The sequence below is a fragment of the Plutella xylostella genome, chromosome 15, assembly GCF_932276165.1.
Source record: "Plutella xylostella chromosome 15, ilPluXylo3.1, whole genome shotgun sequence".
Lineage (NCBI taxonomy): Eukaryota > Metazoa > Arthropoda > Insecta > Lepidoptera > Plutellidae > Plutella > Plutella xylostella.
In genome coordinates, this window is record NC_063995.1 from 6,635,890 (window position 1) to 6,663,807 (window position 27,918).

At 46.2% G+C, this 27,918-nt stretch overlaps 1 protein-coding gene and 1 non-coding gene across 2 annotated transcripts in view; one reads left to right on the top strand and one right to left on the bottom strand.

Annotated features, from left to right (window-relative positions):
* The window catches only part of LOC119691210 (anoctamin-1), a 36,343-nt gene extending 11,220 nt beyond the window's left edge, over positions 1–25,123 (bottom strand). Inside the window, exons 1-15 of the mRNA XM_048625741.1 lie at positions 24,989–25,123; positions 24,649–24,906; positions 20,553–20,650; positions 19,207–19,314; positions 17,206–17,422; positions 16,676–16,741; positions 16,063–16,131; positions 14,714–14,862; positions 14,053–14,221; positions 12,376–12,496; positions 11,933–12,044; positions 11,484–11,644; positions 10,957–11,093; positions 1,396–1,662; positions 731–934 (exon numbers count right to left, since the gene is read on the bottom strand). Of these exons, the coding sequence (XP_048481698.1) occupies positions 731–934; positions 1,396–1,662; positions 10,957–11,093; positions 11,484–11,644; positions 11,933–12,044; positions 12,376–12,496; positions 14,053–14,221; positions 14,714–14,862; positions 16,063–16,131; positions 16,676–16,741; positions 17,206–17,422; positions 19,207–19,314; positions 20,553–20,650; positions 24,649–24,906; positions 24,989–25,009 (2,157 nt within the window). The 5' untranslated portion in view covers positions 25,010–25,123. The remainder of the gene's footprint in view (positions 1–730; positions 935–1,395; positions 1,663–10,956; positions 11,094–11,483; positions 11,645–11,932; positions 12,045–12,375; positions 12,497–14,052; positions 14,222–14,713; positions 14,863–16,062; positions 16,132–16,675; positions 16,742–17,205; positions 17,423–19,206; positions 19,315–20,552; positions 20,651–24,648; positions 24,907–24,988) is intronic.
* On the top strand, positions 268–341 carry Trnan-guu. Its single transcript has one exon. It is a non-coding gene; the product is annotated as a tRNA-Asn (tRNA).
* Positions 25,124–27,918: the final 2,795 nt, after the last annotated feature.

Below are 27,918 nucleotides of genomic sequence, written 5' to 3' on the forward strand. Positions count from 1 at the left end.
CTTCTGCAAATTTACGTCCGCTTAAAATCCATTTGAAATTTCAGTTAGTCATTAATTGAAATAAAATTAGTAAGTATAAATAATGTTAAGTTAGCGAAATAATCGATTAACTCAGCACACAATATAAATTATGAAACGTCAGTTTACCACACGTTGTGTTGCCTAATTTCTTCGATAAAAACAGCTGAATCAATAATTCAAATCATAACAATACGTAGATAAACGCGCTGACTATTTTTATAGAGACATTTGGCACGTAAAGCCATCGCCTCCGTGGCGCAATTGGCTAGCGCGTTCGGCTGTTAACCGAAAGGTTGGTGGTTCGAGCCCACCCGGGGGCGGAATATTTTGCACTTTTTTGACAAAAATTAAACTATAAAATCATAGAATATTTATGGCCGCATCCCACACTTGTCACAATTTTTTTTATATATATGTATATTGTTTCTTTACTAACTACACATTACATCAAACCATAATAAGCTGTGTACAAAAAGAGTTTTCCCGAGTGACGTTAGGCGTATCAACAGTCCCTCATACACTTCCGGCGCGCACAGAAGCCGTTGTGAAAGGGAAAGCCGGTAAGATTAGTATGTATCTGACAACTAATCTGACCGGCTAGCCCTTTCACAACGGCCGACGGTGACAAATCCTGGTCCAGCCCTGTTATTTCTCATTAAAAAGAACATAAACATTAACCACCACTCAAAAATGAATAAAAAGCACCAACCTCCTCCTGTCTATGCCCGAACAGCCGCACATATTCCCCGGGGCGGCCAACGAACTTGCCCTTGAAGAACGCGATGTAGAAGATCGAAGCGTAGTAGTTGACGAACTGGAGCAGGTATATCTTGAGAGTGAGCGAGTCGTCGAACTCGGTCTGAGTTCGCAGCAGCTCGCGCTCGGTCAGCCATTCCGCTAGGTACTGGTATATCTGGTGGGGTAGTGGGGTGGTAAAGTATGTGGTAGGTAGTAGAAAATGGGAATTTTCCAACTTTATCAAGGAATTTAAAAAGTTAGTTACTTACTGGTATTATAAAAAAAAACCTTGTTTAATGAGGTATAAATCAAAAATTTACACATTTAGAAGGCGATAGCACGTGTCTAAGGGCGTCTTGCACAACAAAGTTAATCAAAATTAAATTGTTTGTCTCTTGCTCTGACAGTAGGTATAATTTCAGAGCAAGAGGTCATACATTTAATTTTGATTATCTTTGTTGTGCAAGCCACCCTAAGTTTTAGTGGTAAGGCCCTTAAATTTTAAAATGAAAGCTTCACGTGTTCTTGAGATTGTGGGTTTTCCGATTCTTGACATTAAAACAGACGGGCTACAAAATAATCGTAAAGGTTCTAACTTTTCCTAAAGAATTACTGAAGAGATTAAAAAATACTCACATAATTAAACACGCAAATCAGCAGCAAATTTATCCCGGCGGCCGTGGCACTCGTGAACATGATCGGGTTATACGTGATGAGCACATTGTCATTCTGCCGCAGTATATTGGCTCCCAGTAGCGACATCCTGTATAACACGACCCCCAACACCGCTGCCAGCGCTAGCAACACTAGCAGCGCCACGACGCTGAATGACATGAGAGAGGCGGGCACGCGCATGCGCCAGAACGGAACTTGAGGCTCCAATTGGCCCGTTACCACGTTCATCTGGAAAGGAAGAGTTTGATTGGTTGATGGCTTGGCGAGGGTCTGCTTTGATAGGCCTGAAGTGATGTTTGGTGGCATATGAATAAATCTGTGTACAAATTTTCGCTCTAGCCAGGCTTCGATCCTTGGGCCAGTGGAATAAATAAGTGGAGTGCATGTCATCACGACCCATTACGTCCCCACTGCTGGGGAACGGGTCTCCTTCCAATGAAGGAAGGGTTTTTTTTAGGCCTAGTCCATGTCCATGTAAGCGGTGAAAAAGCAGCGGCAGCGACGAAGCAAAACAGACCCCCCTCAGAAGCATTGTTAGTATGAGGGTTTCTTTGCACCTGACCGTACCTCGCCCTAAGCGATTGCGTCTCTAGTTTCGTCGATCGTTACATAGTTTAACTTACGGGTCACGTTTGCCAACCGCGCTGGCAAAAGCGTCACTGTAAAACCACACTAAAGTTTACAAAACGGTCTAATCCTGATCCTAATCCTCACACACTCAAATGTTTCCGCTTGACGTGCGCCAGCCTCGCCAGGTACTGCGGGCGCGGCTGCTCCTCGTACACACACTAGACACACTCACATGGTTCCGCTTGACGTGCGCCAGCCTCGCCAGGTACTGCGGGCGCGGCTGCTCCTCGTACACACACTAGACACACTCACATGGTTCCGCTTGACGTGCGCCAGCCTCGCCAGGTACTGCGGGCGCGGCTGCTCCTCGTACACACACTAGACACACTCACATGGTTCCGCTTGACGTGCGCCAGCCTCGCCAGGTACTGCGGGCGCGGCTGCTCCTCGTACACACACTAGACACACTCACATGGTTCCGCTTGACGTGCGCCAGCCTCGCCAGGTACTGCGGGCGCGGCTGCTCCTCGTACACACACTAGACACACTCACATGGTTCCGCTTGACGTGCGCCAGCCTCGCCAGGTACTGCGGGCGCGGCTGCTCCTCGTACACACACTAGACACACTCACATGGTTCCGCTTGACGTGCGCCAGCCTCGCCAGGTACTGCGGGCGCGGCTGCTCCTCGTACACACACTAGACACACTCACATGGTTCCGCTTGACGTGCGCCAGCCTCGCCAGGTACTGCGGGCGCGGCTGCTCCTCGTACACACACTAGACACACTCACATGGTTCCGCTTGACGTGCGCCAGCCTCGCCAGGTACTGCGGGCGCGGCTGCTCCTCGTACACACACTAGACACACTCACATGGTTCCGCTTGACGTGCGCCAGCCTCGCCAGGTACTGCGGGCGCGGCTGCTCCTCGTACACACACTAGACACACTCACATGGTTCCGCTTGACGTGCGCCAGCCTCGCCAGGTACTGCGGGCGCGGCTGCTCCTCGTACACACACTAGACACACTCACATGGTTCCGCTTGACGTGCGCCAGCCTCGCCAGGTACTGCGGGCGCGGCTGCTCCTCGTACACACACTAGACACACTCACATGGTTCCGCTTGACGTGCGCCAGCCTCGCCAGGTACTGCGGGCGCGGCTGCTCCTCGTACACACACTAGACACACTCACATGGTTCCGCTTGACGTGCGCCAGCCTCGCCAGGTACTGCGGGCGCGGCTGCTCCTCGTACACACACTAGACACACTCACATGGTTCCGCTTGACGTGCGCCAGCCTCGCCAGGTACTGCGGGCGCGGCTGCTCCTCGTACACACACTAGACACACTCACATGGTTCCGCTTGACGTGCGCCAGCCTCGCCAGGTACTGCGGGCGCGGCTGCTCCTCGTACACACACTAGACACACTCACATGGTTCCGCTTGACGTGCGCCAGCCTCGCCAGGTACTGCGGGCGCGGCTGCTCCTCGTACACACACTAGACACACTCACATGGTTCCGCTTGACGTGCGCCAGCCTCGCCAGGTACTGCGGGCGCGGCTGCTCCTCGTACACACACTAGACACACTCACATGGTTCCGCTTGACGTGCGCCAGCCTCGCCAGGTACTGCGGGCGCGGCTGCTCCTCGTACACACACTAGACACACTCACATGGTTCCGCTTGACGTGCGCCAGCCTCGCCAGGTACTGCGGGCGCGGCTGCTCCTCGTACACACACTAGACACACTCACATGGTTCCGCTTGACGTGCGCCAGCCTCGCCAGGTACTGCGGGCGCGGCTGCTCCTCGTACACACACTAGACACACTCACATGGTTCCGCTTGACGTGCGCCAGCCTCGCCAGGTACTGCGGGCGCGGCTGCTCCTCGTACACACACTAGACACACTCACATGGTTCCGCTTGACGTGCGCCAGCCTCGCCAGGTACTGCGGGCGCGGCTGCTCCTCGTACACACACTAGACACACTCACATGGTTCCGCTTGACGTGCGCCAGCCTCGCCAGGTACTGCGGGCGCGGCTGCTCCTCGTACACACACTAGACACACTCACATGGTTCCGCTTGACGTGCGCCAGCCTCGCCAGGTACTGCGGGCGCGGCTGCTCCTCGTACACACACTAGACACACTCACATGGTTCCGCTTGACGTGCGCCAGCCTCGCCAGGTACTGCGGGCGCGGCTGCTCCTCGTACACACACTAGACACACTCACATGGTTCCGCTTGACGTGCGCCAGCCTCGCCAGGTACTGCGGGCGCGGCTGCTCCTCGTACACACACTAGACACACTCACATGGTTCCGCTTGACGTGCGCCAGCCTCGCCAGGTACTGCGGGCGCGGCTGCTCCTCGTACACACACTAGACACACTCACATGGTTCCGCTTGACGTGCGCCAGCCTCGCCAGGTACTGCGGGCGCGGCTGCTCCTCGTACACACACTAGACACACTCACATGGTTCCGCTTGACGTGCGCCAGCCTCGCCAGGTACTGCGGGCGCGGCTGCTCCTCGTACACACACTAGACACACTCACATGGTTCCGCTTGACGTGCGCCAGCCTCGCCAGGTACTGCGGGCGCGGCTGCTCCTCGTACACACACTAGACACACTCACATGGTTCCGCTTGACGTGCGCCAGCCTCGCCAGGTACTGCGGGCGCGGCTGCTCCTCGTACACACACTAGACACACTCACATGGTTCCGCTTGACGTGCGCCAGCCTCGCCAGGTACTGCGGGCGCGGCTGCTCCTCGTACACACACTAGACACACTCACATGGTTCCGCTTGACGTGCGCCAGCCTCGCCAGGTACTGCGGGCGCGGCTGCTCCTCGTACACACACTAGACACACTCACATGGTTCCGCTTGACGTGCGCCAGCCTCGCCAGGTACTGCGGGCGCGGCTGCTCCTCGTACACACACTAGACACACTCACATGGTTCCGCTTGACGTGCGCCAGCCTCGCCAGGTACTGCGGGCGCGGCTGCTCCTCGTACACACACTAGACACACTCACATGGTTCCGCTTGACGTGCGCCAGCCTCGCCAGGTACTGCGGGCGCGGCTGCTCCTCGTACACACACTAGACACACTCACATGGTTCCGCTTGACGTGCGCCAGCCTCGCCAGGTACTGCGGGCGCGGCTGCTCCTCGTACACACACTAGACACACTCACATGGTTCCGCTTGACGTGCGCCAGCCTCGCCAGGTACTGCGGGCGCGGCTGCTCCTCGTACACACACTAGACACACTCACATGGTTCCGCTTGACGTGCGCCAGCCTCGCCAGGTACTGCGGGCGCGGCTGCTCCTCGTACACACACTAGACACACTCACATGGTTCCGCTTGACGTGCGCCAGCCTCGCCAGGTACTGCGGGCGCGGCTGCTCCTCGTACACACACTAGACACACTCACATGGTTCCGCTTGACGTGCGCCAGCCTCGCCAGGTACTGCGGGCGCGGCTGCTCCTCGTACACACACTAGACACACTCACATGGTTCCGCTTGACGTGCGCCAGCCTCGCCAGGTACTGCGGGCGCGGCTGCTCCTCGTACACACACTAGACACACTCACATGGTTCCGCTTGACGTGCGCCAGCCTCGCCAGGTACTGCGGGCGCGGCTGCTCCTCGTACACACACTAGACACACTCACATGGTTCCGCTTGACGTGCGCCAGCCTCGCCAGGTACTGCGGGCGCGGCTGCTCCTCGTACACACACTAGACACACTCACATGGTTCCGCTTGACGTGCGCCAGCCTCGCCAGGTACTGCGGGCGCGGCTGCTCCTCGTACACACACTAGACACACTCACATGGTTCCGCTTGACGTGCGCCAGCCTCGCCAGGTACTGCGGGCGCGGCTGCTCCTCGTACACACACTAGACACACTCACATGGTTCCGCTTGACGTGCGCCAGCCTCGCCAGGTACTGCGGGCGCGGCTGCTCCTCGTACACACACTAGACACACTCACATGGTTCCGCTTGACGTGCGCCAGCCTCGCCAGGTACTGCGGGCGCGGCTGCTCCTCGTACACACACTAGACACACTCACATGGTTCCGCTTGACGTGCGCCAGCCTCGCCAGGTACTGCGGGCGCGGCTGCTCCTCGTACACACACTAGACACACTCACATGGTTCCGCTTGACGTGCGCCAGCCTCGCCAGGTACTGCGGGCGCGGCTGCTCCTCGTACACACACTAGACACACTCACATGGTTCCGCTTGACGTGCGCCAGCCTCGCCAGGTACTGCGGGCGCGGCTGCTCCTCGTACACACACTAGACACACTCACATGGTTCCGCTTGACGTGCGCCAGCCTCGCCAGGTACTGCGGGCGCGGCTGCTCCTCGTACACACACTAGACACACTCACATGGTTCCGCTTGACGTGCGCCAGCCTCGCCAGGTACTGCGGGCGCGGCTGCTCCTCGTACACACACTAGACACACTCACATGGTTCCGCTTGACGTGCGCCAGCCTCGCCAGGTACTGCGGGCGCGGCTGCTCCTCGTACACACACTAGACACACTCACATGGTTCCGCTTGACGTGCGCCAGCCTCGCCAGGTACTGCGGGCGCGGCTGCTCCTCGTACACACACTAGACACACTCACATGGTTCCGCTTGACGTGCGCCAGCCTCGCCAGGTACTGCGGGCGCGGCTGCTCCTCGTACACACACTAGACACACTCACATGGTTCCGCTTGACGTGCGCCAGCCTCGCCAGGTACTGCGGGCGCGGCTGCTCCTCGTACACACACTAGACACACTCACATGGTTCCGCTTGACGTGCGCCAGCCTCGCCAGGTACTGCGGGCGCGGCTGCTCCTCGTACACACACTAGACACACTCACATGGTTCCGCTTGACGTGCGCCAGCCTCGCCAGGTACTGCGGGCGCGGCTGCTCCTCGTACACACACTAGACACACTCACATGGTTCCGCTTGACGTGCGCCAGCCTCGCCAGGTACTGCGGGCGCGGCTGCTCCTCGTACACACACTAGACACACTCACATGGTTCCGCTTGACGTGCGCCAGCCTCGCCAGGTACTGCGGGCGCGGCTGCTCCTCGTACACACACTAGACACACTCACATGGTTCCGCTTGACGTGCGCCAGCCTCGCCAGGTACTGCGGGCGCGGCTGCTCCTCGTACACACACTAGACACACTCACATGGTTCCGCTTGACGTGCGCCAGCCTCGCCAGGTACTGCGGGCGCGGCTGCTCCTCGTACACACACTAGACACACTCACATGGTTCCGCTTGACGTGCGCCAGCCTCGCCAGGTACTGCGGGCGCGGCTGCTCCTCGTACACACACTAGACACACTCACATGGTTCCGCTTGACGTGCGCCAGCCTCGCCAGGTACTGCGGGCGCGGCTGCTCCTCGTACACACACTAGACACACTCACATGGTTCCGCTTGACGTGCGCCAGCCTCGCCAGGTACTGCGGGCGCGGCTGCTCCTCGTACACACACTAGACACACTCACATGGTTCCGCTTGACGTGCGCCAGCCTCGCCAGGTACTGCGGGCGCGGCTGCTCCTCGTACACACACTAGACACACTCACATGGTTCCGCTTGACGTGCGCCAGCCTCGCCAGGTACTGCGGGCGCGGCTGCTCCTCGTACACACACTAGACACACTCACATGGTTCCGCTTGACGTGCGCCAGCCTCGCCAGGTACTGCGGGCGCGGCTGCTCCTCGTACACACACTAGACACACTCACATGGTTCCGCTTGACGTGCGCCAGCCTCGCCAGGTACTGCGGGCGCGGCTGCTCCTCGTACACACACTAGACACACTCACATGGTTCCGCTTGACGTGCGCCAGCCTCGCCAGGTACTGCGGGCGCGGCTGCTCCTCGTACACACACTAGACACACTCACATGGTTCCGCTTGACGTGCGCCAGCCTCGCCAGGTACTGCGGGCGCGGCTGCTCCTCGTACACACACTAGACACACTCACATGGTTCCGCTTGACGTGCGCCAGCCTCGCCAGGTACTGCGGGCGCGGCTGCTCCTCGTACACACACTAGACACACTCACATGGTTCCGCTTGACGTGCGCCAGCCTCGCCAGGTACTGCGGGCGCGGCTGCTCCTCGTACACACACTAGACACACTCACATGGTTCCGCTTGACGTGCGCCAGCCTCGCCAGGTACTGCGGGCGCGGCTGCTCCTCGTACACACACTAGACACACTCACATGGTTCCGCTTGACGTGCGCCAGCCTCGCCAGGTACTGCGGGCGCGGCTGCTCCTCGTACACACACTAGACACACTCACATGGTTCCGCTTGACGTGCGCCAGCCTCGCCAGGTACTGCGGGCGCGGCTGCTCCTCGTACACACACTAGACACACTCACATGGTTCCGCTTGACGTGCGCCAGCCTCGCCAGGTACTGCGGGCGCGGCTGCTCCTCGTACACACACTAGACACACTCACATGGTTCCGCTTGACGTGCGCCAGCCTCGCCAGGTACTGCGGGCGCGGCTGCTCCTCGTACACACACTAGACACACTCACATGGTTCCGCTTGACGTGCGCCAGCCTCGCCAGGTACTGCGGGCGCGGCTGCTCCTCGTACACACACTAGACACACTCACATGGTTCCGCTTGACGTGCGCCAGCCTCGCCAGGTACTGCGGGCGCGGCTGCTCCTCGTACACACACTAGACACACTCACATGGTTCCGCTTGACGTGCGCCAGCCTCGCCAGGTACTGCGGGCGCGGCTGCTCCTCGTACACACACTAGACACACTCACATGGTTCCGCTTGACGTGCGCCAGCCTCGCCAGGTACTGCGGGCGCGGCTGCTCCTCGTACACACACTAGACACACTCACATGGTTCCGCTTGACGTGCGCCAGCCTCGCCAGGTACTGCGGGCGCGGCTGCTCCTCGTACACACACTAGACACACTCACATGGTTCCGCTTGACGTGCGCCAGCCTCGCCAGGTACTGCGGGCGCGGCTGCTCCTCGTACACACACTAGACACACTCACATGGTTCCGCTTGACGTGCGCCAGCCTCGCCAGGTACTGCGGGCGCGGCTGCTCCTCGTACACACACTAGACACACTCACATGGTTCCGCTTGACGTGCGCCAGCCTCGCCAGGTACTGCGGGCGCGGCTGCTCCTCGTACACACACTAGACACACTCACATGGTTCCGCTTGACGTGCGCCAGCCTCGCCAGGTACTGCGGGCGCGGCTGCTCCTCGTACACACACTAGACACACTCACATGGTTCCGCTTGACGTGCGCCAGCCTCGCCAGGTACTGCGGGCGCGGCTGCTCCTCGTACACACACTAGACACACTCACATGGTTCCGCTTGACGTGCGCCAGCCTCGCCAGGTACTGCGGGCGCGGCTGCTCCTCGTACACACACTAGACACACTCACATGGTTCCGCTTGACGTGCGCCAGCCTCGCCAGGTACTGCGGGCGCGGCTGCTCCTCGTACACACACTAGACACACTCACATGGTTCCGCTTGACGTGCGCCAGCCTCGCCAGGTACTGCGGGCGCGGCTGCTCCTCGTACACACACTAGACACACTCACATGGTTCCGCTTGACGTGCGCCAGCCTCGCCAGGTACTGCGGGCGCGGCTGCTCCTCGTACACACACTAGACACACTCACATGGTTCCGCTTGACGTGCGCCAGCCTCGCCAGGTACTGCGGGCGCGGCTGCTCCTCGTACACACACTAGACACACTCACATGGTTCCGCTTGACGTGCGCCAGCCTCGCCAGGTACTGCGGGCGCGGCTGCTCCTCGTACACACACTAGACACACTCACATGGTTCCGCTTGACGTGCGCCAGCCTCGCCAGGTACTGCGGGCGCGGGTGTTCCTCGTACACACACTAGACACACTCACATGGTTCCGCTTGACGTGCGCCAGCCTCGCCAGGTACTGCGGGCGCGGCTGCTCCTCGTACACACACTAGACACACTCACATGGTTCCGCTTGACGTGCGCCAGCCTCGCCAGGTACTGCGGGCGCGGCTGCTCCTCGTACACACACTAGACACACTCACATGGTTCCGCTTGACGTGCGCCAGCCTCGCCAGGTACTGCGGGCGCGGCTGCTCCTCGTACACACACTAGACACACTCACATGGTTCCGCTTGACGTGCGCCAGCCTCGCCAGGTACTGCGGGCGCGGCTGCTCCTCGTACACACACTAGACACACTCACATGGTTCCGCTTGACGTGCGCCAGCCTCGCCAGGTACTGCGGGCGCGGGTGTTCCTCGTACACACACTAGACACACTCACATGGTTCCGCTTGACGTGCGCCAGCCTCGCCAGGTACTGCGGGCGCGGCTGCTCCTCGTACACACACTAGACACACTCACATGGTTCCGCTTGACGTGCGCCAGCCTCGCCAGGTACTGCGGGCGCGGCTGCTCCTCGTACACACACTAGACACACTCACATGGTTCCGCTTGACGTGCGCCAGCCTCGCCAGGTACTGCGGGCGCGGCTGCTCCTCGTACACACACTAGACACACTCACATGGTTCCGCTTGACGTGCGCCAGCCTCGCCAGGTACTGCGGGCGCGGCTGCTCCTCGTACACACACTAGACACACTCACATGGTTCCGCTTGACGTGCGCCAGCCTCGCCAGGTACTGCGGGCGCGGCTGCTCCTCGTACACACACTAGACACACTCACATGGTTCCGCTTGACGTGCGCCAGCCTCGCCAGGTACTGCGGGCGCGGCTGCTCCTCGTACACACACTAGACACACTCACATGGTTCCGCTTGACGTGCGCCAGCCTCGCCAGGTACTGCGGGCGCGGCTGCTCCTCGTACACACACTAGACACACTCACATGGTTCCGCTTGACGTGCGCCAGCCTCGCCAGGTACTGCGGGCGCGGCTGCTCCTCGTACACACACTAGACACACTCACATGGTTCCGCTTGACGTGCGCCAGCCTCGCCAGGTACTGCGGGCGCGGGTGTTCCTCGTACACGTCGAAGCCGGTGAGGTCCCAGCGGTGCGTCATCTCGGCTGAATACCGCTTCCATAGCTCCAGGAAACATGCCGCTGGAATGTGGGGGTGGTGTTAGAGGTGGTGGGGTTGGTTTGGTTGAGGGTGAAAGTTTCTTATATAACGCGATTTTAGTTAAGATAATTCCGATAAACAGCTAATACGATTATGCGGTCGGAGGGCATTCCACGCTTCCCTAGAAAAGTTTACCGTCGTCACCGTCGTTTAAGTTTTCTGTCAAAAGTCTAATTATATATATTATTTCTTTCTTTCTTTCTTAAACATATCAGGATGCGTATAGTCGTATTAGCATTTCATGGCCTTAGACAGATAGCCGGTAGTGGCTGGATGAAGACAGAGTGTTGTATTTGTAGCGCTCCTTGGGAGAGGCCTATATCCAGTGGCAACAGCTACGGACAGCAGATATGTAAACAAATAAAACTCACCCCAAAAGCTCATGAATATAGCGAAGAACACAGTGGTGGGGTTGTCGAACAGGTACGTGATGCGCGACTGTATGCACGTGTCCTTCAGGTCCCAGTACTCGCAGAAATAGTCACAGAGCGGACACATCTTGATGGTGGAGTTGTAGTTGCATACCTCCTCGCTGGGAATAGTTGAATATTTAAGGTGAGGTTTTTGAATAGGAGTAAAATTAAATCTATGCGAAAATGTTTTTTTATTTCTAAGGTGGCGAAGTAACGAAACGAAAATTTACATTCGACAATGCAGAACTATCTACACAGGTTTTATAGTGTTGGACAAAGAAATCTGACTTCTCTCAGAGTTACACTGTATATGATACCTGAGTGGTATTCGCCCCTATATGTACTGAACATTTCCAGAAAAGAAGGGATCGGAATCGTGTCAAAACTGTCTGTAGTGTTGTAAATACCTAGGCACATTGGAGTAGATGGTGGCAGCGGAGTAGATGAAGCAGATGAGCCCGACCACGGCCGCCGGGATCAGCATGTGCGTGTAGAAGCCCAGCCACGCGAAATATAAACCTGAAAGTGATAATATATTTCAATAAAATTGTTGAAGTACACAAAAAACATAAGAAATTGAAACTGAAAGCTTTGAAGCTAAAACGAGGCATAGTTTGTAAAAAAATTGTTTTACCTATATGTCGATTCTAAAGGAACAGATTCCAATTTTAGAGCTGTCAAATTATAAATTTTGTCAGTGAAAAACGAGGATTAGAGAAACACCCATAGAGTCGATTTTTAAACAAAGATTTTGAGTTTTTGTCAGCTCTAAATTTAGAATTTCTGCCTTCAGAATAAACATCATAGTATTGTTTTTATATTGTCTTTTGTAATTATAAAGGACACTTACCTATCTTAACACCGAAGTAGTCTTTCACATAATCTAAAGGCTGATATTTGAGGCATTTGGACACCTCCGCCCATTCTGTGTAAAGCAGATGTCGCATTGAGCCAGCCGTTTTGAGATCACCCTGTTAATAGATAATAGAAATTAATATTATAGGTACACACTAAACTATGAAACAAATCTGCACCATGTCGACAAAATGATAATCGGTGAAGTTGTTTAGGAGCTATATAAACACATAAACACTTATAAAAACTTTCTTTTGAGAATGGTAAAAGTAAGGTTAAACTTAAACATACTAAAGAAAAAATTGGGACATACAGTCGTTTGGTACCATAATAATATATTTATGTAGAACGGGGCGCATGGCGAGCATGTCAAGATGTTTTAAAGGTTTTTTTTGCTTCGATGACATTGGCTTCGAGAGAAAGCGTGAAGAATGATTAACGTTAACCAAGTTGAGTGGGTGCCGGGCGACGGGCGCCGTCGGACAGGCAGGCCGAAGCGGAGATGGCGGGACGACCTCGTCAAATATTTCCCGCATTCGGAGGTAGCCGCATTGGATCGGGATGAGTGGAATATTAAAGGGGAGGGCAGTGGAAAAATATATACTTAAACTATAAAAAAAATAAAAAGTATTGTTTTGCTCATGAAAGAATGCTACTCACATCGTGCAGCGGGTAGGCGGCGCTGTACGTGCAGTTGGAGATGAGGCGCGCGACGCCGAACGAGAAGTCCAGGATGAACTGCACCAATGGGGCCTCACCCTAACGTGAGAGCGCTACTCACATCGTGCAGCGGGTAGGCGGCGCTGTACGTGCAGTTGGAGATGAGGCGCGCGACGCCGAACGAGAAGTCCAGGATGAACTGCAGCAATGGGGCCTCACCCTAACGTGAGAGCGCTACTCACATCGTGCAGCGGGTAGGCGGCGCTGTACGTGCAGTTGGAGATGAGGCGCGCGACGCCGAACGAGAAGTCGTCGTGCTCGCTCTCCGTGAACTTCTTGCGGTCCAGGACGAACTGCACCAATGGGGCCTCACCCTAACGTGAGAGCGCTACTCACATCGTGCAGCGGGTAGGCGGCGCTGTACGTGCAGTTGGAGATGAGGCGCGCGACGCCGAACGAGAAGTCGTCGTGCTCGCTCTCCGTGAACTTCTTGCGGTCCAGGACGAACTGCACCAATGGGGCCTCACCCTAACGTGAGAGCGCTACTCACATCGTGCAGCGGGTAGGCGGCGCTGTACGTGCAGTTGGAGATGAGCCGCGCGACGCCGAACGAGAAGTCGTCGTGCTCGCTCTCCGTGAACTTCTTGCGGTCCAGGATGAACTGCAGCAATGGGGCCTCACCCTAACGTGAGAGCGCTACTCACATCGTGCAGCGGGTAGGCGGCGCTGTACGTGCAGTTGGAGATGAGGCGCGCGACGCCGAACGAGAAGTCGTCGTGCTCGCTCTCCGTGAACTTCTTGCGGTCCAGGATGAACTGCACCAATGGGGCCTCACCCTAACGTGAGAGCGCTACTCACATCGTGCAGCGGGTAGGCGGCGCTGTACGTGCAGTTGGAGATGAGGCGCGCGACGCCGAACGAGAAGTCGTCGTGCTCGCTCTCCGTGAACTTCTTGCGGTCCAGGATGAACTGCACCAATGGGGCCTCACCCTAACGTAAGCACCCTACTCACATCGTGCAGCGGGTAGGCGGCGCTGTACGTGCAGTTGGAGATGAGGCGCGCGACGCCGAACGAGAAGTCGTCGTGCTCGCTCTCCGTGAACTTCTTGCGGTCCAGGATGAACTGAACGATGCGGGAGCGGATCGACGGCGTCCAGAAACACTCGGAGGTCGTGTCGAATCTGGGTGAGATGAAGAAATGTTTATTTGACACGCTGATAGCAACAATAACATGATACGGAAAATAATACAATTCCAAACAATAATACAATAAGTTGCGTCCAGAGAGTCAAAAAGGCATCAGCTGAGCATGTGTTCATGAGTTAGGTACTAATAAATATGTAGTAAATAGTTGCTGGCCGAACTGTGGCGTCCCTCGGGAGATGGCTATGTTTGAAAATAGTTTAAGTGCTAGAAACATAAGCAGCAGAGGGGTATGTATAGTATTAGCAACTATGCTAAGTCTACGGTATGGAATACAGGTGATGTATAAGCAAAACGAATACATTGCGTGTAACGAACGACTCGCTTGTCCGACTCGAATGATAATTTCTAATTCTTAGATAATATTATGAAAAAGCCGTGGTGGCGTACACTGGATAGAGAGAGCTGGTTTGGGCTGAATGAAGATGCCCGAATGTAACTTGGAGAAAAAGGCACTTAAATATACTCACAAATATTCCTTATCCTTAGAAAATATGGCAGTGAGTCTACTCTTTCTCTCAGGGAATATCTTTGGGTCTATTCTTATCTTCTGCATGATGCCATCCCAGAAATCTTGAATGAAATTTGACCCTTTATCATCTTCTTTTATTGCTGAAAACTGACGAAGGATAAAAGGATTAATAACAAAAAGTAATGTTACAAATATTGAGTGAAATGGTAGTTTTGAACATATCGTGATTCCGAAACCTATTAATAAGGTGCGGTACTTATGTATATTTAATGAAAATACTAGTTCTTATATGTATATGATGATGTTACAGTTAGTAATCAACATAGATAGGTATCAGGTACTGTGTGTTTTTTTACATAATTCCTTTAGAAAATTGTGAACTAGTTAGGTACATAAAGAGAGAAAGTATGTAACCTAATATCTAATAAATATAATAAATATTTGAATGACTGAAAAAAATGTCATTGCATGCAGCAGTGATATTTTAGTGTGATTTCTAAAACATGAAACGACGTTCCTTGATAAAAATCTGTAGATAGACAGTAACTATGTCCTATAATTTATCAAATAAAGCATGGATCCATATTTGAATTTCAGTGCTTGAATCCGCCACCAAGCAATATTATAATAGAATCTTTCTTTACCCATTAAATATCTCATATTATTAAAAAAATACACATAAAATACAAGACAGTTGGCTTCTTACCAGTATTTACGAATAATAAGTACAACAACAAAACGACCAATTATTTAGAAGGAGTATTATTTTCACACAGACAACAGAGAGAACCACAGATCCATTCCGCAAGCACGGGCTATCACGACAGCATTAGTAGCATACATGTTAGTGTAGCTAAGGGCACGTGTGGACTAGGGTCACAGTCAGTAGCTAACTATTTTATTTTTTTTAGTTTAGTTTAGTGGACTAAGCGCGGGCCCCATTAGTGCGTTGTGTCGTCGCTACCATCTATTTTTATAACCATGCCATTGGTACGACGCTATGCAACGCGCCAATGGAGCCTCACCCTAACTGTCACTGGGAGTTATTCTCACCGTCCGAACAGTGAAAAGTGAATTAGTAGAGCTCTGCGGTAATTCTGCGCGTATACCGCTAGATGGCGACTCCCGTGAGAGTTTTCCGTTTACTGTTCACTGCTCGAACTGTGTAAGGCATGCCAGCCTGACTGTGAGCCAACCCAACGTCACGAAACCACCACCATTTTAGGTTCTTTGAAAGTGGCATAACTTTTATATGGATGCAGGCCACTTTGCCTTGGATGGTGGTAGCGCGACACCACGTGCCCTGAAGCGTTGACCAATGACCATGCTCGCTCAGTGTATGCGTACCTTCAGTTTGCACATGGCAGCACTCAGAATTGTATTTAATTTTCCACCTTTGCTTTTCCCCATGTTTTCCTATGACATTTAAAATTTTTGATAATGGATTCTCTTGCTTTTCTACACATAACTTACATTATTTACATGGCATACAATTGAAACAAATCTATCCTGAAGGCTATGTGACACTAGGTTTCTTTTTCATAGATATATAATTAAAGAAATAAGAAATGAGATAGAGACAGCTTTACTACAAACATTCAAAATCATCAATTCGTGACACAGCTCGACATGCCAATCCACAGCTCTACGACATCTAGGCCATGCCTTATTATCTTTTGTGAACATTAAAAACAGTATTTGTCCACCTACTAACACATTTAAAACTACAGCAGTTTTGGGATCGATATTTGTTATGTTAAGATTTATACTCGAATTTAACCAGCATAATAATAATCCCATCAATTGTTAATAACATAAATAATTACGCCACTAAAAAACATTTAATATAATACCATATCAGTTTGCGGGACTTTCAAATATAAAGCTGAAGCTGGGGTCTATCGCTTAGTATTTATAATATTATATTGTATAAAAATATTAATACGTAAGTAAATTTTACCTTCATTGGCATCCGAAGTTTCAATATCTCACTGTAGTCTCTTAACACTTGTAAAGGAACATGAATCTGAAAAATAAAAACCCAAGATAAATACGCATACTCTACTGAAAATAGTCATCGTGAAGGTAAGAGAGCAAGCTTTAAACTTTTCCACACAACCCATATTTTATAAAAGTCTGATGTAAAATGTGTAAATATAAAAACGCAGGAAGATTTCATGTCACGTGATTTTGACACATTCTACGAAAGGAACGAACGACGTCGCGTCATATGGTAGAAATCTTCTATAGTTTTCACAGTTTTTCAGTGCAAATGCTTGAATACTGCGCAGCGACACAGACGTGTGTCCGGGTCCAGACGCTTCAAACTGCTCCTTCCTATGTAGTAGGTATAAGGAAGCAAACACTCTCTACACCGACGAAAGAATGAACAAGAATTGACACGCAATCCACACGCTTAATACAATGTGACAAAATAATTCTAGTAGGTTCGTTCGTCGATTTGAAGAGTGCCCCCCGAACCAAACTAACCTTAACAAAATTGAGCCCGTGCAGTCCCTCCGGCGCCTCTCTCTCCAGCTGTAACCCATCCTTCTCCAGGTTCATCTCGAACACGCGGCGGTGCTCGATGGCCGCCGGCGTGTTGGCGTCGTCGAACAACGCCTCCCACACCAGCACGAAGTCTATGGAGCGGACGCCATCTTTGAAGCTCAGGGACGGGTTGTTGCGGATCCCGCCCATCACTATCCTGGGGGGGAGAAGAGTTCTGTTGAGTATTTAGAATTGAACTTAATAATTAATTAGCTGCATGGGAAGTGACTCCTGAAATATATAGGGGGATAATGTCTGACTCCTGATATATACATGGGGATAAGGCATTATAGGGTTCAATTGACAGGATTGGATGGACTCTCCTCTATAACCCATTTAAAGAAATGAAAAGAAATGGTAAAGAAAAATGGTCCCTTGCATTTTCTTTTATTAAGGTTCCACTGTACTAAACACTTACCTACCCTAACATTAACAACACACAGCGACAATTTTATTTAATTAGACACGAATGACTGAGGCACTAAAAACTAGTCCAATGGTAACAATGTTAAGCGCCATTAGTGCTGTAATTATGAGGCATTGTTTTTACTTAAATTCGAGTACTTATACAACGTTACATAAATTTAACTTAACTTCCTGCTAGGATAATTAACGTCACAAAGAACAAAAAATCTAATAAATAATAATATAATCCGTGTGTTACCCACAAATCCCGATTGTAACTTATAACTCTCTAAGAATATTTCTGTAGAAGTAGATAAGTGATATCCAATATTTAAGTGCGAAATCATTAATAATATATTTTTATTTCTAACAGGCTGCTTCTGACAGAGCGAGATAGATTTTAAAGTGCGGTTCTAGATCGCACCAATACTCAGACTCATGACTCATTTTTATAACGACACTTTTTACATACATAAACATGAAGTTTGGAACAATGCGTACATACAATCAACAAATGAGCCAAACAATTGCTGATAATAGATATACAATGAGATATGTCTACAATGATACACTCTTTGACCATCACATACATGCAGAGAACGAGGGAAACTGATTCTTATATCAAAGCAATAAGACATAAGATTGATGGACATTTAGCTGACCCGTGACGTGCGAATGACCTAATAATTAGCTGGTGTGAATCTCGGAGTAGTGTTCGTAAGTACTCACAGACTTATCTTTATTTCATTCTAAGTATAGAAAATGTTCTGTCAAACTGGTTTTCCTCAGCATGTGGTTGTTAGTATACAGTGAATCACTTGGAAGTCCAAGTAATTGAACTAAAAGACGCACAGCAATTTCATTATTGACCATCATAAGTAGATGCTACTTATATCAAAAACATGCAGCTCACCGATAGGAATGGTAATATTATGTATAAGAGCCGGTGACAAAGATGAGTTTTTTTTTATTTAGAGAAGACAAGCTTTTTATATTTAAACTAGTCCATCCCTCAGAGGATGCCCTCCACTATGAGACGACTTGCAAAATCCTGATTTCTGATTCGCACACGCAAGCACAACAGGATTTTTTTCTTTTTAGCATATTGGTGAATGGAATAGCCAGTCAGATTAACTTCAGTCATTGTCTCCCTAGAGTGCGCGGAACGTATTTAAGTATAAGGAACATCTATATTGCAATTTAGTTACAATTTTTGCACAAGACGAAGATGAGAAAGATGGAGTCGGATGAGGTCCAAATGAGAAAGTTATTAGTATTCCATGGTCAGGCGTAGCACTAGTAGAGCTATTGTTACAACTAAGTAAAGTTAAATTCTAGAGCGGAATTTATACTTTGTCGCCATAAAGGGTAAATATAATATTTTACGATCATGATGGTGATGGACCGACCACCTTAGGCGTGTTGCCGGTGGTGGCATAATGACGAAGGCCGAGGACCGAGTGTTGTGGAAAGGCCTATGTCCAGCAGTGCATGATTATTTACTGATGATGATGATGATGATGAAGATGCACTCACTGGCAATGGTTCGGCTTCCCATTACCGGATGCGACATCAGGCAGGGTCCTGGCGTCCCCACACGTGAACTCCTCGGCCGGCCGCGTCGACGCCTCGCTACCGTTGTCTCTGGAAACGGGTTATTGCACTCATGTTATTGGGTTAAGGGTTCAAAGCTCGGTGTGTAAGTTGCGTTCTAATGGGTAACATACAAGGGGTGCAATTTTGGAATGGAAACTGTATAGAAGATAATAGGGTATAGGGAGTTATTATTGGTTTGTATTCTGTAAATCAACACTGAAATAACACAAAAAACATGTTACATGTTACCTACACCTACCTCAAGTTATTATTTAAATTATATCTTGCATACAGTTATGTACTTGTTTACAGTCAGCTACACAAACATGTAAAGTATTTTTTTTGGTTTTCAAAATATACGTTTTGGATCCATTGGACGCTGGTCGAAGTATAGGGATTAGCCTAAAATTTATGGAGCTGACTGTATCGTAAATACACTATTTGTAGGTATACCCATTATGTACCTATGTATTATAAAACCACCAACCTATTAATTGTTAGTAATTCTTTGATTAAAACTATTAGTCATTCATACTACAAAAACATTTATCAAATCAATTAAAACAAACACAATGACATGCAGAACCCAAAAACACTGAAACATAAGTTAAGCTAAATCTTAGTCACACACACACACGGTACCTAATGGGAAACTTATAGCAATTTAAATCTGTTTTATAGAGCTTTTGTGCTAATTACGATAAGGTACGCTTTGATCGTCGAATCATATATTAAAAAAAAATATATACTTTAGTACGTAGCGTAGGTAATACATAGAATCATAATAAGTACAGTAATATAATTATTATGTAATGTGTATTTGACTAACGTTTGCAAGATGGATATAAACTCATGTGTATATATCCGTAAATAAATAGTTATGTATTGGTTTGCAAATCAGGGATTACATTCGTGACAAGTAATTGTATGAGTAATTAATTGGTCGACACACAGCACCTATGACCTCTGGTATCCCCCTCACTTCAAAACTCGTTGATCGTGTGAATTGCATTGTTTATGTAATACATAGGCGTAACTTCGTTATAATTACTCAATAACAATACATATGACGCGGTACAGACAGGAGGGACTCTATGTACCTACCTAATAGTCAAAACTTTGTATTATTGTTATTTTTTTAACATGAAGGGTTAATTTAAAGGTGCAATTTTTTAACTCGGGTGTACAATTGTGCATAGTCTACACCTATATTTCCCACTTAAGCTTGACCAATACATGCAAAGTGTGCCTGCGCCTAAGCTCTAGCAGCAGTCCACTAAACTCACCTGTCAGTGTTCATATCCTGTGACAAGTTGTCGTTGTACGTACTGAGGACCGACATGGCCTGCAGGTCCCCCATCCTCCCCTGAGCCTCCTTCTCCGCCTGATCACCACCAGGATATGGTTAGGAACACATGCGAGGTAGGTATATATAAGTTATTCATTACCCCTATTCAGATAAGGTATGCGCGATTCATAAGGTGGTTATGAATGCGCAAGCTATGGACTATTTTCTAACTTCAGTAATCTTAAAACGTTAGACTGGCTTCAACACAGCATTAGGCACATAATAAGACATTTTACAGCTCTTGACACCTCTTGGACCTGCATGATTTCATTCATAACCACATTATAAAAAAACTTTCTATGAAAATTATAATACACAGTAACATCGTTGATGTATAGTGCTGCATAAATAAAATGCACCTATAAAAGTTACCAATGTACGAAGGGCCCTGTTTCATCTTGGCTATAAATATCAATTTCTTTATAATATAATAGGTAGCACATACAATACACTATATCTGTTCTTATCGCTTGTGTCGATGTCGTAAGATTGGGTTAAATGCAAGGTGATACTGAGATGATTGATGAGACTAGACGACTCCATGTATGTGTAATGTGTACGTATACAATATATTATGTAAATAAGAAGTAGCATTTTGCATACATAAGTATCGATGTTTTGTATTTAAAGACACATCATAAGTGATGCAAATTATGATCTTACTATATTTGTTTGGATGACTCTGAGCAAACAAACTCATGCCAGAGGGCTGTTCCCATCCGGCTTCCGTAAAACAACTTGGGCACAGTTACGTACCCAATTAATTAACTTATTTCCATGGCCAAAAAACAGTGTAATCATTATCTAATCACCTTCAAATCGAATATCTTCTAGAAACCATTAACAAATAGATACCTTTAACATTTCTTTCTATACAACTACATTGCTAAGTTGCTATTTAAAACTGTTTACACTGCTTTAACCCTATTTGTCCGATTATGAGACACTAAACCACCATAATAATGAAATGATGAACCAGAACAAACTTGAGTCATACTTGATTATGAGAGCACTTTTCATTACACTTCACTTTAGGCTGATATTTGCCTAGCCTCGACAGTCCGGAGCCATACAAAGTATAGCAGAATGTGTCTATTAGAAACTTATCCATAAAAAGCTGTGCGAAGTATTGTGTTAATGAATAAAGACGGTAGTTTTATAAGTTTTCCTGTGGCACGTCTGGCTGTGTCGGCGCTCAACGGCCTTGTATGGGCGAGCTGCCTGATTCATCTGTTTGCAGAGATCATTGGCTCCAGATAGACTGCGTTGATATTTTTTACCATCTCTTTTAGGTTTTTTATCTTCAGTTTTTGATAAGATTGTTAGAATTGTAGGTCATTGTAATTGTTGGTATTTATTGTACTACGATTCGTATCCGTGGTTCAGGTGTACTTATAGGTTTTAGGCAGCTTTTATTGAAGAGATCAGCATTATGGATATGGATAGTATAAATACAAAAAATACATACCTAATGTTTTTGTTAAAAGCACTGAAGGGACTGGGTTCTACTCCCGCATTCCAAGGTCCTATATTTTTTCACTTTAGTATTCTTACGAGCAAACGTTGAATATAATTAAGTAAATACTTAGTTAATATAACAAAATACTTAATTAAAATGTGGCAAGTAACTAACATAAATAAGTAATATGCCCCTTGGCGATTAACAAACGCCATTAGCGTAATGAACTCGCAACTATTTGTCACAGCGCAGGCACCTTGGGTTTATTAAATGCGGTCGAAAATTATTTAAAAAAATGACATGAAAGAGATAACCTGGCTACGGGAATTTCACTTAGAAAATGTTATCCTGATGTATTCTGATATTATTGTAAGAAAAAGCAGCAAAATAATCACATATTCGAAGTCTGTGGCTAAAATTTGTGCCTCATATAGCGAACACCCTATTACATTAGCTAATGTAGTAGATAAGCTATCTTTTAAGTAATTACAGTGATCAGTTGAACTAGAAGTTATTAGTTAAATTACTCATTAATAACAAATGGTAATTACTAATACATATTAACATGAATTATGCCATGGGTCAATACCATTAGTTCATTCCATGAATTAAATCAATTAACAATAAGGGTACACCTTTAACGTTATTATACTTCGGGGAAATCCTGATCTTCTAGTTCACTAGCTCCAAAATAGGTATTTCTACTATATGGGTCCACAAAATTATTTTGAAAGTATTTTATTTTTATCCTGTTGGTAACTAACAAAGAGAAGGACTAGCGTCTGTCACTAAGCATTTAGGTGTTTGTACATGGGGTGTTACTTCTAGAAAAAACATTGTCATTTTAAGAAACCAATCCAATTTTAACTTTTCCTTATAACAGTAGCTACTCTATAATCTAATTCAAAGGCCTTGGAATATAATGGTAATAAAATTACCCATGACTCGTTGATCTAACTAAACATATATCTAATTTGTAAAACTGTATATAATACTGTAAATGCACAGTTGGTTTGTTTATAAGTATATAAAATACATAACATAAAAAATGCACAAGTTATTGTTTTGATTTCATTGAATAATATGTTTCAAATGGTTCAAAATTAAGAAGCTATTAAATCACAACAAAGAAATGCAGCTTTCTTTGTTTATGTCTATTCAATTGAAAAAACATAATGTGGTCTTGCCAGTTAGGTATATATGAGTTTAAATAGATGCTTTTGTATTTTATACTTGTTTTGTAAGCTATAAGTGGTATGTCTTGGTCTCAGCATGATTCTCAGTGGGGTACCTAGTGGTACCATCACATAAGCTTTTATAGATGTTAGATACACACACTCACATATACACAAGCTTTGTATATCACCTTTGTCCTTTTATCAGCAGTTGAGGAGTGATTTTTTGAAGGGGCTTATTTCCAAGTAAAAATATTTTTTGGATTTTCGACTAAGGTCTTATAATAGCTTAATTCCTAGTTAATTGGGTGATGGCTTTCATAGCAAAAAATAAAATGGAAATAAGCCCTTTTGAAAAATCACTCTTCAGTTAACAAAACAGGGCCACTATATTTTTGTGAGCATGAAAGGTCATAATAACATACCTTGTACATAAGTTAACGTAATCCTGTTAGGGGGGTGATAGAAATTGTCAATCTAATAAATGATTGGGAAAATTTCGAATTAAAAAAAAGTTACAAATATTTGTAAGTAAAACCGAAACAAATAGGTATTTGCAAAGTTCTATATCCAAATTTCATTTGTAGAATTTTATTAATTTTGATTTCAATCACTCTTACAGGATTCAGGATTACGTTAACTTATGGGACACCTGCTAATATGTTGTAAGATTATTTGATAATTCATTAATTAAAATAATTATAGTTCAAATAGTAACAGATGCTACGGTGTCTGTAACTATTTGAACTATAAAGAAGATGCAAAACTTTTCAACTGAAAAATGTTGATGATGACTGGTGTCTGGAAATATAACACAATTTGAAATCAAAATTGTGTTCTTAAATGGTGATACCTTTATGACCTAAGATTTATTTGCCTAAATCAAGACCTAAAATCTTATCGCATAATCTTGTTCAGCCTAATAATGCTATGGCCAAATTTTTAATAGCCTAATAATATTATGGCATAAGCAGGTAATACAAGTTTATTAAAAAAAATGGATTTAACTTTGACCTTAGGCCATACAAGTTATGCAAAATGAGTTTTGAACAACAGGCGAGATGAGAGGAACCCATCTTAAATGTCACTTTTAAAATCACTTGTTTTGCATTTGATTCAAATATAACTGAACTAAAATATCTTGGGAACTATCTAGATTAATTATCTGGTCATTTATTTCAGGCACATTTACAAAACAACTGTTTTCAATATCACATGGTATCATAATAATAATGGTGAAAAATTACCCAATGACCTACCCAATAACTGAAAACAAAACCAATTTAACCTATAATATACCCCATATTATTTTTATATTACACTCCCACCAGTCCCACTAAACTTAGCTCATGCACTGTTTATAAGTTTGTATTAAAAAATCAGAATACACTATTACTAACCTCATGAAACGTTCCATTTCCATCGCCGGTGAATATTTCCTGGAGTGCCAGCTCATTCCTCTGTGCGTCAGATATTAATGATTCCGTTTCTATGATGTCCGATCTCCTGTGGTGCAGCTTCACACTTCCCGCGTATATTGGAGTTGTTATTCTGGGAGTAAACACATTTTCCTCAACTTGTTCGAGCAATGGCAATGGAAGATCGTCTTCGAGAGATGGGTCGCCGTCGGACATCACATGCGATCCAGGCACAGACGTCTAAAAATATATAAAAGAAGATGTTTAACACGCTATAATTTAAAAAATAATGTAAACACAAAATTAAGGATATTGTTACGACCTTAAGCATGTAATGTTTCATATCTGTAGAGTGATATAAATAAAAAAAATATAGATTCGTAGAAAGCTCAGCTTTTCTGAAAGCACTAGTTGCCGTGGAGATTGGTCGACGATTAGTCACAAAAAGCAATGCTTTTCTCACCGTTTTTAGCGATGAATGTCAAAAAACAAGCTGTTGCACTTCTAGAAGAACTTGTAATACCTGTATTGAATCAAACCAAAAATAGTCCGATGATATTGTTGTAGGAGAGTTCGCAAAAATTAATTTTACAATTTATTCGAACAGCCACCCATTTCCGATTTTCCTATTAGGGATGGCGAAATAATATCGATGTATCGATATATCGATATATTTTTAAAAATATATCGATATTTTCCGACGATATATTGTAAACCGATATATCGATACATCGATATAAATAATCAAGTATCGAAAATATATCAAAATCGATATTTTTTCATTAACAATACCCTTTTGTTGGCGTCACAACGCAATGCGGCGATACTAGCTCGCAACCGTGTACCGAGCGAGAGTGTAAATACACGACATTGGCACAAAGTGACAGTTAAAAAATAGTGTTTTTTAATAATTCCATATCATTTGATTTCACAAGAATTTATTCCTATAAAGCTACCGATATATCGATATATCGATATTTTTTTTTCGATATATCGATTTCAGTAACGATATAAAAAAAAATATCGATATATCGAAATATCGATATTTTTTTGCACTTTCGACATCCCTATTTCCTATTGCATTTGTGACATCTGTCATCTGTCAATTTTGACAATTTGAATTAAGCTGCGTACACACCGGGCCAACGAACGCCCAACGAACGCCAACGGTTATTCCAACGATGGATATTTATCATACATAATACAGCTGGGCTATTTTCTATCTCGTTGATAAGTCTCTTCACCGTGATCTTACTATCAAAAAGCAAATTTTGACACTATTCATATTGTGTATGTTCGGTTGGGGTCGAATAATGACGTCATAGTTGGTATGGGCTTCAATACCCACCGGCCGCCATCTTGTTAAAATTTTGTATGCGAATATTTTATCGAAACCCGACATTGGTATTTTGTATCGGATAGTTGGAATCATAAGTACTAATTTGGGTTAGCCAACCGTCTTGTCTTGGGCAACTAGTAAATAGTAGCTTTTAAACCATAGAGTCACCATAGAATGTAGAAAATAACTTCTTTTTTTTTTAATTGACAACATTTCAAAATTTTATACAGTTGAAATTCGAAAACCATTTAGAGATATGGCTCTAATATTCACAAAAAAAATGTTTCCGATTTTTCTATTGATTTATTTCAGAGAAAAACATAAAAATCTAAATTATCATTCGTGACATCACGATGTGGCATAATAATTAAACGCGCTTTTACTTCTAAAACATGAACAACAAAAAAACATGTTATGTCACTTTGACAATGACAATGACAAACATCACTCAAATGTCTGTCACTTTTATGCATGGAAGTAATAATACAACAGGAATGCGCACTCACCAAAATGATGCAAACAAAAATAGACCTAACGAATTCACCTTAAGATTTATATTTGAAGTGAAAGAGGCCGCGAGCCGATAGAGAGGGTTACCACAGAGCCCTTCCTCTCTTTCTAACAATTGCCAGGATTTAGTTGTGTAAACTTTAGTAGATTTTGTACGAAGAGAGCTATGCAACAAAAATATTAAATTAACTCATAGACTACTGTATATCATATCATTTTCAAAAACAAATTTATAATAAATCATTATAAACATGTAATTTTAATTAAATATTTGGTATTTGTATGAATAATCATTTCATAAAAAATATTGGTAGTTTTCTAAATACTTTACGACAAGACCGAAGTTGTCAAGATGACGGATGACGTTTATACTGTTGTGAGAGACGTTATGGTTAGGGTGACCATTCATTCGTACTTTTGAATCACTTTCCATTAATTAGGACCTGTTTCATTCAACTTTTTGTTTTATTTTATACCTAAGTAAGGTATTATTGTGGCTGTTATCTTATAAGGCTGGTAAAGAGTTATGAGCTGTTGATTTTTTTGGTGATAGATATGAGTATTATAAGATAATTTATCAAGCTTAAAACCGGCGGAAGCACTTAGGTTGAGATATTTGAGATTTTTTGAAATCTTATGATTTTCATCAACTAGAGTACGTAAACGGAACACCCACAGAGTAAACACGTTTTAGGTACATAGTTGAGTTTAATGTTACAGTGCCACAAACTTATCTGTTCCGGTGAGAGCTCACATAAATGTCTAATATTTCTTAATTCAATAAGATTTTAAGTTTTCTCGTATTATTAATTCGCTTTTGCGGTGTTAATAAACCCATCTAATCTTTTACAATATACAATTCATTAGTAAGTAGTGAGATATGGATCAATTTAGTTCGCTCTCACCGGAACAGATAAGTTTGTCGCACTATAACCTGTTTTGATACTTTCTTGACAACACTACACCCAACTTAATTTTATTTACTTAAAATTATATTTACCCAAATTTCAGCTTTCCTTCCAATGAAGAATAGCAAAGGTGGTTCCAAGTAATTCCCACAAATCATAATTTTAAACCCGATGATAAATTCCGATTCATCGCAAGTGTTTATTATCGTTACAGTCGAACTATAAAGTCCTGACAATTAAGAGTGCGATTTTGCTAAGACTAGACCATCGACACCTATTCGCGACATGATAGATTAGAAGTGATGTCTCATGAATTACCTAAAATTATGGTCACCAAAAATAGAAAGAGATGGAGGGCTCCGTGCTGACTATCTCTGTCGGCTCGTTTTTTTGGTGCAGTGCGCATTCCTGTTGTATTATTACTTCCATGCTTTTATGTTTCCTTGTCAGTGACGAAAGTTCGTGATTGGTTCTTGCCACAAAATAAAGTTGAAG